Below are 12,846 nucleotides of genomic sequence, written 5' to 3'. Positions count from 1 at the left end.
TTGTTAATGTTTATTTAAATCAGTTACATGAATAACAGTGAATCAATTCAAAATGTTAACTGAAAAATAGAGAATAAATCTTGGAAGGTGATTATCTGAATATTCTTATATGGCTACAGATGACTTGATGTTTACACTATTTAGATATTTCTTTGCAAAATTTTTGTGGTTAGGCTGCAACGATTTTCCCCTTTGGTACTGGGGACAGAACCCAAGGGTTCATGCATGTCAGATAATTGTTCTGCCCTCAACCTACATTTCCAGTTTATAGGCTGGAAATAGCAGTGTAGGAGGGATGTCATATGTGTCTTGTAAGACCTCACACATGGTGTAAGTGAAAAAGTTATGGAAACCTTGGATGGTTAGCTTGTCTGACATATTGCCCTTTTAAAATTCAAAATAATAAATCTTACCTGTGGTTCAATCAGCTGGAATAGGTGCAATAACCGTTACCTGCCAATAGGTGTCAGGGTGTACCTGAATCCACATGCTTGGTTTTAGATGGCTGAATGTAAACAAAATAATGAAAAATATACTAAAATCAAGAAGTTAAAAATCACAGACCGTGTGCTCTGTGAATGTGTTCAGCTGTTCAATAGTTTTCCCTTCTGGCAGAGTGCAGCTGTGGCTGGATCCAAAGCCTACAGTGCGTCTCCGGGTGGAGGAGTGCATGCGCCTGGAAGTGCTCAGGGTCCAGCTTGTGGTGGCTGCCAGGAGTGGGGCGCTGGGTGCAGGGCGCAGAGCCGAGGGAAGCCGAGGGGGCACGGGGACCCCGGAGCACACGAGCAGCTGGTGGAGGGGGTGTTTTGTGTCTGCAGCTGCAGTGCATGCAAATGGCGCTGAGCATATGGAACTGTAGTGACCCCATGTTGGGCGCCAAGTGTTGACGAATTAGGTCGGTATGGTAAATAACCAGACCAGCTCAAGAATAACAGTTATTTATTTTTTTTTTTAGTAGTTGATAAGGGAAAACTCATGCTACAAGAGTGGGAGGTCGGAAATTCAATTGGTCCTGCTGGCACTGTGCAGAGAGAGAGCATGCCTGTGTCCTACCAGTTTTGCTACCTAGGCTACAGGTAGCCACATCCTAACTAGATATGATTGATTGATAGTTTCCACATCAGTTTCCTTCAGTAGCAAAGGTCAGACTGGCTGCATCCTTCAAAGAAGAATGCTATTGTGTCTTTAGAGTAATGCAGAGCTACATTTATTGTCCAGTAAAGTAAGGATATATTCCTTAACACATAGGACAGTTATGCTGACTGCTATAATTGGTGTACCTACTCTCCACTCAGGTTCCTCTCATGATGTACCCAAATACACACATCTACATTGACCCAGTAGGATTTTAGGAGCAAGTAGAACAAATACAAATAATCTGTTCATTCCATGATGTGGGATGTGAGTTCTAAAGTCTTATTTTTTACACACGAATCTTGTGCCTTGTGCTAGCATCCATACAACAACTTTAAGCTAATACATAGACTTACAAGTAGGGTAAAATTTCAGACCCCTTGGAGTCCTGTACATAAACTCAGTGGTTTTGTCTATTGTGCTATCCTTCGTTAGGATAAATTGCTTTACTTAGTTTTCTTTAATCCTTGTTTAGTGAATTGATTAAAAATATTGAAACATTAATAAGGGCTCATTCTTCTAAGAGCTAAGTAGGATCTATCTTATCTCAAAGCAAACAATTGTGTATTGGTAAATTCAGGAACAGCTGACGACTTTATAATACATTTGATTAATTTTTGAGCCTGAGTTTGGGACTTAGCTTCTATATGTTTGGTTTTCTGTTACAAGAATCAGTCTTTGGTATGTATATGGTTAGAAGAGTTATCATTTCTCTGACCTTGGTTTGTGATTGGAACAGGACAGAATATTTAAAATGTGAGACAGTAGGCTGTATTACTGAAGGAGAGGAAAATTACATACAGATTATGGGATTTGAAGTCACATTTGAATTCAGAACCCCATTGTTTTCAGTTTTTATCTATATTGGACATGTCATTCAATCAGTCTTTGCTTCATATGTATAATAAGGAATGCTAGCTAGCACAGAAAATTGACATAGGGATTAGAAATACTCTATGGCAAGTGAATGGATCCTGATCAATGTATGGTGTGTGTATGCACCTCTGTCCCACTGATAGGAATTTTGAGTTCTGACTTCAAATGGCTTATATATTAATCTATGTTCTTTAAGCAGAAAATTATTTCCTTTCTTTCCTCTGCCCTCCTCCTCTTCCTGTGCGTCTCATGCCATTGTTTTCTTTGGGTTTATCTTAAACACCGTATAAGCTGAAAATATATGATGATGTGGTTATATCTATTAATGAGGGAGATATGTTCCAAAAGTTCGCATAAACTTTAGAAATTTTACTAGAGATAAAAATTATCAGGGCTGAATATATTAGTAGATTTTTTTTAAAATAAGGGACTATATTATAAAAGCAGTAGACTAAAAGATGACTCCTTTCTTAGTTTACACTTTGACAACTTGAACAACTCTTCCACCAGGAACACCACACTCTTTTGTATACTGAATAAGATCAGAATATAAGTAGTATAATTAGTATAATTTCTGAAGATCTTTTCCTGTACTTTGGCAAAACTGCTACTGATCGGCCAGGCATTACAGTGGGCAGCAGATGGCCCCATCTGTGGTGCTTGTGGCTGCAGCTTGGAAGGCAGCTAACAAACTTCCATTCCATCTGACTTACTCCTCTTTCCCCAATTTCCTTGCTCTTTGAAGCTCAACAGTGATACAGAATAGTATTATGATCAGATTATATCACAGGCTCTATTAACATCTCTAAAAGGCCACCAGTGTTTTATAAGGAGTGTCTCCTAGGAAAGGAAGGAAACAGTAAACTGCAATCTGTCTGCTGCTGACTCACAGCCAATAATGGTTGATATGATTTATGTTTAGAAACGAGACAAAGGGAAAACTGTTTAGTTGTTGTAAATGGGATTGTCCCTAAGGATATTAATTAAATAAAGTGTCACCTTGATGCACAAGAAAAAAATGCACAGCTATTTCTTAGTATATGTTCTGCCAAAGATGACAGTACACAGCTATTAAAAAAATGTAAAGGCATTCACCCAAAAGTAAGAGTAAAAGATTAATGTGGACTCTGTTAGTTTCCTGTTGTTTCTATAAAAAGTTATCATAAACTTAATGGTCCACAGTAGTATAATCCGAGTCTGATATAGTTTGTGAGATCACAAAATTCTGAAGTGAATTTTATGGGATGAAAATCTAGGTTTCAGCAAGGTCTTTCTCCCTTTGGAGGCTGTAAGGGACACCCCATGTCTTGTCTTTTCTAACTTCAGGTGGCTGCTGAGCCTACTTGCACATGTTACTCAAATATTGACCTCTCTTCTTGTGGATTTCCCTCCCATATATCTGTATATTTTCCCATTTTCCAGTTCTGTGAGATGTAGTATCAATATCTAGTTCAGGCTTGTCTCAAACATGATATCCTCCTGCCTCAGGTTTTAGAATGTTCGGGTTACAGATTTGTATCATTGATCTAAGCATGCTCTGCCTTTTTTCTTTCAAAGACACATGTAATTACATATAGGGCTCACCTAGATGATCCACAATATGTCCATATGGCAAGATTATTAATTACATTTGCAAAATATTTATCTTACAAGGTAACACAGGTTCTGTAATTGGACTAGGTTTGAGATCCCACCATTCAGTTCATAATTGAAAGATGATGAATTTTAATCTTGAAAAGATGAACATTTTTATAATTGTTTTTTCCCAAGCCCTTATTGTTCCTGAGGAGGTACATTTTGAAAGTGCTATAAAATGAATCTCAGTAAGGAACATATTAATAGCTTGTTTTCCTGGTCTTCTTGAAATCTTTACTTATTTATCTGTTTATTTATTTTACTGAAACTCTCTTTGTAGCACTAAGTTTATGTATATTTCTTGAGAATCATATGTTCATTATTGTGTTGTACCACTTTCCTGAATATAAATAGTGATTAAATAATTTTTTAATATTATAAAGCTCTTTTATTAGGTTTTCTATCACAAGATAAAAATTTTATCTCAATTTAGTTTTATGTATTACATCTCTGTAAGTTTATTTTTACTCTTTTCAAGCTAAGCATGACATGTGGGTAGTGTGAAATAGTTCACAATTTTTTTTATTTTTTATTTTTTTATCTTCATAAATTCATTTTATTTTTTAATGTGACATATGAAAAACAACTAAAGATTCCACATTCAAAAATGGCTGTATGTATAAATATTTATCTTAATATATGATAATGAGATTCTTGAACGTTAGATCACAGATTTTCTTCCAGTAGGCAGTATAGTCTTTGCACTCTGCAGACTTGATTCATCCCTAAACTGATGATACTTACAAGTAGTAAAATCTGAGGCTAGAGAAATGCCTCAGCCATTAAAAGTGCCGATGTAATTGCAAAGGACCAAACTTGGTTCCTGGATGCCATACTTGAGAGATGCTAAAACACCAGATCTAGGGGATACAATGACCCTGCCGAGCTTTATAAAGTACCCATGTACTACAGTACATATAAAATCACAAAGTCATAAAGGCACACACATGCACAAAAATTAATAATAAAAATGAGGGGTTTTTATATAAGAAAAAGAAATTCTGGTGATTTATTAATAGTTCACAAAATTAAGAGGTAAATTCCTTAATGTTACTTCCTCTGCTTCTTTCTGTAGTTGTTGAATTCTTTTGGCAATGTTATTCTGCCCCCCCAGCTCTTAAAAAGTATGTTTATTTATACTAATTTACAATCAGAAACACCCTAGAAGTAGATTTCCTTAATTAGGGTTTATGTCATAGTTGAAGTTCTAATTTTGACTTTGTTATGCTTTGTTTTAGTTCCATTCAGTTAGAATAATAATTCCTGTAATTTTACTGTCTTTTAGTAAACAAACAGGAATAGATTCAGATAATAGTTTATGAATATAAATTTAACTAAAATTCAATGGGAGATTATTCTGTTTGTAATTTACCATATTTGAAAGCAAGAACATATGTTATTAAAATAGTATATTAAGATTATCTCAATAAAATCATTGTTATTAATTATTAGTAGTAATATTTTTCCTTGTTACATTTGAGATATTTTGTGGTTTTTACCTTTTCCATTGAGAATTTTCATAGATGCTTGGTTTTTTCCTTTTTTTTTTCTGGATAAGTTTTCTCTGTGTAGCCTTGGCTGTCTTGGAACTCACTTTGTAGACCAGGGTGGCCTTAAAGATTGAACTGCCTCCACCTCCTAGGTTCTGAGATTAAAGCTGTGTGCCACCACTGCTGGGCTTTTCTAGAACGTTTTTTGTCCGTTTTTATTTTATTTTTCTGTTTTTATATTGTGAGCATGTGTGTGTATGTACATTTTCATGTGATTGCAGGCACACGTGTCACAGTGTATGTGTATGTCTGTCACAGGATAACCTCAGGTGTTGAATCACACTTTTCCCCGTACTTGAGACAAGATTACTTATAGTTCCTGTGGCTTACTCCAGGGTATCTGGCCTGCAAGTGCCTGGGGCTCTCTTGTTTCTGTCTCCACCTCACCTAAGATTTCTAGAACTGAAGATATACACTAGACCAGCCAGCCTTATGGGCTCAAAGAGGTGGAAGGTGGCTGGAGAGATGGCTCAGAGGTTAAGAGCCTTGCCCGCTCTTCCAAAGGTCCTGAGTTCAATTCCCAGCAACCACATGGTGGCTCACAACCATCTGTAATGGGATCTGGTGCCCTCTTCTGACCATCAGGCATCCACACAGACAGAATATTGTATACATAATAAATAAATAAATATATTTTTTAAAAAAAAAAGAGATGAAAGAAGCAGTCACAGAGCCTGCATGGATCTACACTAGGTCCTCTCCATAGATGCTGTAGTTGTTTAGCTTGGGGTGCTTGTGAGACTCCTAACAGTGGGAGTTGTTACAATGAGGAGGGCACACTTGTGCCTCTGAGCTGCTTGGAAGTCTGTTGGTTTGTCCCAGCTGCCCAGCTAGCTTAGCCCCAAAATAACCACACAGAAATTGTATTAATTAAATCACTGCTTGGTTCATTATCTCAGCACCCTATTGGCTAATTCTCACATATGATTTAATCCATTTCTATTAATCTGTATATCATCATGTGGCAGTGGCTTACTGGGAAAGATTCTAATAGGTGTCTGTCTCAGGCGGAGGATCCATGGCTTCTCTCTGACACTGCTTTCTTCCTCCCAGAATTCAGTTCTGTCTTCTCCACCTACCTAAGATCCACTCTATCAACTAGGCCACAGCAGTTTCTTTATTCATTAACCAATAGAAGCAAAGCACAGATGGGACTCCCACATCAGGGAGTGGGGCTGTCTCTAACTCCTGTTCTTACTCTGTGGACCCCTTTCCTCCTATTGTGTTTTCTTTTCCAGCTTTAATAGGAGGATTTGTGCCTAGTTTTATTGCATCTTGTCATGCCATGTAATGCTATACTGTGATTAAATATGTGCACACCCCCACTAGCTGATGGCCATTCTTGATCTCTCTTAATATTCTGGTTAAGTGACATTTTCTGTTTCTATGATTTTGTAGCAGTAATGTTATTTCTATAACTTCTAATTTTATTTATTCATTTGAGACATCATGTTTGAGATTAATAATCATCAGATAAATTTAATTATATCTTTTCTTCAAAAAGAAAAATATCCCATCTTTAGCAGTAGTAACAAAAATCTGGTTCCACTCCCATTGATTTTAGGTAACATCAATAAAAGGCTAGGCTAGAGTCCTCTGGCTATCTTTGATTCTTACTTCTTACATAGTCCATATAGCCCATCCCTTATTCTTCTCTATTATGTGACAGTGTTAAATATATTTTAAATTCTATCCATTTTCTTTTTTTCTAGTTTTGTTATCTTGTTTCAAAATATCTATACTTCTCTCTGGGACCATTGAATTATTTATTAGTAATTCACACATGAATCTGTCTAGAAGAGTGTACTAAGCATAATACTATTATTAAAATTTAAAATTAATTGTAAGGAGTAACTTTAACTTCTAATATTCTGAAAGTAGAAGAATAAGAAAAGATGTGTGTGCTAGCACACACCTTTAATTTAAGCAATAGGGAGGCAGGGACAAGAGGATTTCTGTGAGTTTGAGGCCAGTCTGGTCTACAAAATAAGTTCCAGAACTGTTTCACAGAGAATCCCTGCCTTGAACAAAAGAGAAAAGAATAAGAGGGAAACCATAAATATAGAAAAATGATGACTTCATATTCTCTCTTCACGTCACACTTGGGTATTCTGATAGTGTTCAGATTTTGTTTTCTAGTAATTCCATAATTTCATTAAGTTATCAATAATATTCGTGAAATTAACTTAAATAAATTTTTGTATTATAGAGTTAGAGATTTATAGTTTATGTTTCCTTTGCTAATTACAAAATTTTATATTAGATGAGAATGTGAATCAGCTCTTTACCTCTCCCTCCATTTTCTGTATTCATTTGTATTAACACATACATATTGATGTTCTAAAGAGGGAATTCACTCTCTTGATGAATAAATAGCTTTCTTTTTTAGCAGTGAGGATGTTGAACACTATTAATAGGAGATTGTTTTCCTACTGAGAACAGAACAGATGGTGGGCCAGGCTAGACTGTAGATGTTCTCCCTGATACAGATAATCCTTTTCTGAAGATTATTATCTTTTAAGTCAATTAAGTATAATAAACTAGTATAAACAATGATAGTTCCATAAGGTAATTAATTTGATAATTATTTAGGTAGTTGAGAACCACTTGTATTTTACGGTTTTTTGTTTATTTGTTTTGTTTGTTTGGCAGTCATGGCTAGAGAGTGGATAGCTACTATCTTAATGCTCAACATAATCTCCATAAACAGATTCTTATCCAAAAGGGTCTATACTATTGATATGGAGAAAGAAACTCTTTCTGGTTATTATTTTTTTTTAGTCCATCATGTGATGTACTAATTTTTTTCAAAACTTTCTTTTTTTTTTCTTTTTGTATGTTGTGTGTATATCGTTATGTACCCATGTTATGTATCCATGGCCTTTTAAATACTAGCCAAGTAAAATGCCACTAAATTATGCCTCCCACTATTGATATATTTAAAGATAAATAGCATATTTGCATTTTCAATACATTTAGTAGCTTATTTTGTTAAAATGATTTTAAAATAAATTAATTAGTAAACATTTTATAACACTATATTAAAATAGTTTTTCAAGATGCTGGTAAATAATATTTTACAATATATGCAGTAGTTACTTAGATTCTGAGTGAAAGTCGTTCTGTTAATTACTGTATAAACAGGTGTATACTTGCTACTCAAAATTGTTTTTATTTTTCAGATCTTTCCAGAAATCGCTTTACAGAAATTCCTTCAGATGTATGGTTATTTGCACCTCTTGAAATTTTAAACCTATATCATAATTGTATCAAAACAATTCCTGAAGCCATTAAGAATTTGCAGATGTTAACATACCTTAACATTAGGTAAGCAAACAATTTTTAAAAAATACAATTTTTCAGGGTCTAGAAAGATGGCTCAGCCGTTACTAGAACAGGCTATTGGTTTTGGAGGACCAGGGTTTGATGCCCAGCACCCTCTTGTTGGCTCATAACCACCTTTAGCAACAGTTTCCCAGGATCCAAAGACCTTTTCTAACCTCCTCAAGCACTAGGAATACACATAATACATACATACATGCAGTAAAACACTCAATACCAATTAGTAATAATTAATAATATTAGTAATAATAATATAAATCTTTATTAAAACTTTTTTGCATTTTCTTAAATCTTTAATCACTTTTAATAATAAAAGATTGTATTTTGTTTATGTTCTCATTGTTCTATAAGCTTTTGGTCTTGTTATTTAAGGCAATGTTTCTCAAAGTTTCATACACAGGAATTATCTGGGGATCTTGTTAGGTCTGCTGAGGGACCTGCATTTTCTAAAAGGTCCCCTGGTAATTTACCTGCATGTGTGTTGATCATTAGATCTCACTTTGAGAGGAAGGATATAGAACATAAATATTTTTCTTATTTGTTGCCCAGTTTTCTGAATTCATTTATATGGCAGTCTAGTTACACTAGTCAAACATTATAATGAAACATCAAGTAAAGTTTTATCGTGTGATGTGATGTGTTGCCAGTTCAAAAATGGGCAAATTGGAATGGAAGGTTCGAATGTTTGGAGGTGACAGAGCATCTTTTAACTTAACGTAGTTTTTTCTTTCTTTCAATGATGGGGATCAATCCAGGGTGTTGTCCATGCTAGGCAAGCATTTTATCACTGGATGGCATCCCTAGCCATTTTATGCTTAATATGGCTTTACTATGTACTAGGCAATATTACAAGTGTTTGACCCATATTACTTCTTTTAATATTCCAACATCATTTTGACATAGATCATATTATTCTTTTATTCCATATGAAAAAACTGGATTAATCTGTTTCCAGAAAAAAAAAACATGTATTCATACAGTTGTTCTTTGATGGCTGTGAGAGAATGACATTCCCCAAAATACTAATGTTTGTCAATATTCAATTCCCTTACATAAAAAAGCAGAGTGTATGGAGGATTGTGACTGGGACATAGGAAATTAGACATTTCAGAAGTTCTTTGAGGTTTACTAATTGAAGAATAGTGTCCTTCTCTTTTGTTACACACACACACACAGATGCACAGACACACACAAGGACGGACACACACACACAGACACACACACACACACACACACACACACATAGTACTTTAAACCCAGCCTAGTATTTATGGAAATTCTCTGCAAAGATAAGATGGGATGGAAGATCTTATGTTATTCTTGCTTGAGTAACATAGATCTTTTGTTCCTGTATACATTACATAAAACGCTAGGTACATGTCTCTAAATGCTAAATTGAAAAAATAGGAAAACAATGATATCTTATTCCTTGTCAGTGCTTACTAGTATGTAATTGGAATGTTTTCTTCTCTATATTTTTGATTTTGAGATATTTTGGGTCAATCCATCTAAATTTGACATTTGAGTATAGAATGTGAAGTGTAAGGATACCAAATCTAGATTAACCAGATTTCAATACAGGCTTTCCTGCTTACCAACTTTGTAACATTAGAACATTTTACTTACTGTCATTGTGATTTATTTTCCTTTTTAAAATGGGGTTCACGATGAGTGTTTACCTAAAGTAGGTTGCTGTGATGAACAGTTGATTTTATTCTGAACTTTTACTGGCAGATTGTAATTAATCAATAAAATGTTATTTGTTACTGTATTTAAATGGACTCTAAGGAATATTTCATTAATGTTAGACTGAAATAGAAGTGCTCGACCCTGTTGTTCTGATGCAAACTATCTAAAAACTCCTACTATTGTTAAGGATTTATTTTATCTTTAATTGTATGTATGAGTGGGTCACACATGTGTATGTGAGTGTGCATATGAGTGCAGTACTTGTGGAGGCCAGAAGATGGTGTCAGATTCCCTGGAGCTGGAGTTACAGGAGATGGTGAACTGCCCCCATGCAGGTGCTGGGAACAAAATTTGGGTGGGTTTCAACAGCAGTCCATGTCCATAACTGCTGAGCTATCTCTCCATGCTTCAAGTTACTGATATTTTAAAAGATAGATTTTTTACATCATTTTAAGCACAATGTCCGCAAATTTCAGCCAAGGTCCTCTCCATGGTTAGACTTATAAAGGTATCAGGTGTGCTAAAATATGCCCCAGAAAATTCTGGAATTCTCTAGCTCAGAAAAAACCTGAGTTATTATTGCATGGGCTACTTATGAGCATTACCATATGTAATAGCAGAATTTTTGCTATCAGATTTGTGTGTGCGTGTCTGTTACAATAGACAAGCCACTTAGGGAGCTTTAGCCTTCATTTTCATATTTGTATATTGAAGCTAATACTCCTATCTTAGGTTAATGTGAATATTAGCCAGTGTATGAACGTAAGTTACATGTTCTTGTTTGAAGTGAAATACTCAATAAATGGTACTTTTTAGTGAATGCTTATTATTTACTGTTGATGTGCTATGTACTTTTTTAGCCTAACATAAAGATTCAGACATTTTTCATAATGAGATTTTCTTAATTTCTTTCAGTCGAAATCTTTTATCAACATTGCCAAAATACTTATTTGACCTTCCACTTAAAGTTTTGGTTGTCAGCAATAATAAGCTGGTATCCATCCCAGAAGAAATTGGAAAGTTAAAAGATTTGATGGAGCTGGTGAGTATAATAATAATTATAAGTTTATATGCCACATTTAATATATACATTTTATTTTAGAGTTATAGTCATTCCTTTGTAGAATTTCACTGTATTTTTTTAAAAGAGAATAACTTGGTATATGTCTAAATTCAGTTGGATAACAATTTCAGCTACATTTATTTATGGCTGAATTTAGCTCCTAGCACACACAGGAAAAGTTCGGTAATTCCTCAGACAAGGATGCTTTAGGAGACTTGGTTACAAGCTTTCAGAATATGTATCAAGTGAAGAGCTATTTATCCCTTGACTTTGAAGCCAGAGAAGTTCTTAAGAAAATGATGTTTTTTCCTAATGTTTTATGGAGCTGATGCGGAGAGTTAGAACAGAATGGTAAAAGTGGAGAACGCAGCTTTGTGTGCTGGTGGTTCATGCCATTATTCTCAGCTACTCTGGGGGAAGGTAAGACAATCATTTGAACTTAGTAGTGGTTACATTATTGAGACCTCATTTCATCAAAACAAACAAACAAATGAACAAATAATCAGTTTTTAAAAGGCAAAATGTAGGAGGATCACAAACAGAAGTAGTATTTTTTTAAAGATATTCAAAACACCTATTTTCATTTTTTTTTATTGAGAAAAGGAGAAAAAAAAACAAGTTTCCACCTCCTCCCAGCCTCCCATTTCCCTCCCCCTCCTCCCACCCTTCTCCCCCTCCCCCACTCCTTCCCCCCTCCCTCTCCAGTCCAAAGAGAAGTCAGGGTTTTCTGCCCTGTGGTAAGTCCTAGGTCCTCCCCCCTCCATCCATATCTAGGAAGGTGAACATCCAAACTGGTTATGCTCCCACAAAGCCAGCACATTAAGCAGGATCAAAACCCCGTGCCATTGTCTTTTGCACCTCATCAGCCCTCATTGTTCGCCATGTTCAGAGAGTCCAGTTTTGTCCCATGCTTTTTCAGTCATAGTCCAGCTGGCCTTGGTGAGCTCCCAATAGATCAGCTCCACTGTCTCAGTGGGTGGGTGCACCCCTCGTGGTCCCGACTTCTTTGCTCATGTTCTCCCTCCTTCTGCTCCTCATTGGGACCTCGGGAACTCAGTCCAGTGCTCCAGTGTGGGTCTCTGTCTCTATCTCCATCCATCACCAGATGAAGGTTCTATGATGATATGCAAGATATTCGTCATTATTGCTCTAGGATAGGGTCATTTCAGGTTCCCTATCCTCAGCTGCCCAAGGAACTAACTGGGGACTTCGCCTTGGGCACCTGGGAGCCCCTCTAGGGTCAGGTCTCAACCACTGTGGAAGTCAGTGTTTCGGTTTCTCAGGAAATTCGGGATCAACCTATCCCTGGACCCAGCAATACCACTCTTGGGAATATACCCAAGAGATGCCCTATCATATGACAAAAGCATTTGTTCAACTATGTTCATAGCAGTATTATTTGTAATAGCCAGAACCTGGAAACAACCTAGATACCCTTCAATGGAAGAATGGATGAAGAAAGTATGGAATATATACACATTAGAGTACTACGCTGCGGTAAAAAACAATGACTTCTCGAATTTTGCATGCAAATGGATGGAAATAGAAAACACTATC

At 35.8% G+C, this 12,846-nt stretch overlaps 1 protein-coding gene across 3 annotated transcripts in view; it reads left to right on the top strand.

Annotated features, from left to right (window-relative positions):
- Nucleotides 1-12,846, top strand: part of LOC121441074 (leucine-rich repeat and calponin homology domain-containing protein 2) — a 91,896-nt gene that overhangs the window by 20,266 nt on the left and 58,784 nt on the right. For all 3 annotated transcript variants that reach the window (XM_041642213.1, XM_041642212.1, XM_041642211.1), the window contains exons 2-3: nucleotides 8,378-8,522; nucleotides 11,142-11,268. In XM_041642213.1, coding sequence (XP_041498147.1) covers nucleotides 8,378-8,522; nucleotides 11,142-11,268 — 272 coding nt within the window. The remainder of the gene's footprint in view (nucleotides 1-8,377; nucleotides 8,523-11,141; nucleotides 11,269-12,846) is intronic.

This window comes from Microtus oregoni, unplaced genomic scaffold (assembly GCF_018167655.1).
Source record: "Microtus oregoni isolate MIOR12 unplaced genomic scaffold, Mior012 000073F_001, whole genome shotgun sequence".
In the NCBI taxonomy this organism is placed as follows: Eukaryota; Metazoa; Chordata; class Mammalia; order Rodentia; family Cricetidae; genus Microtus; species Microtus oregoni.
The sequence above is the reverse complement of the archived record's forward strand: the minus strand, read 5'-3'. Positions and strand labels throughout refer to the sequence as shown.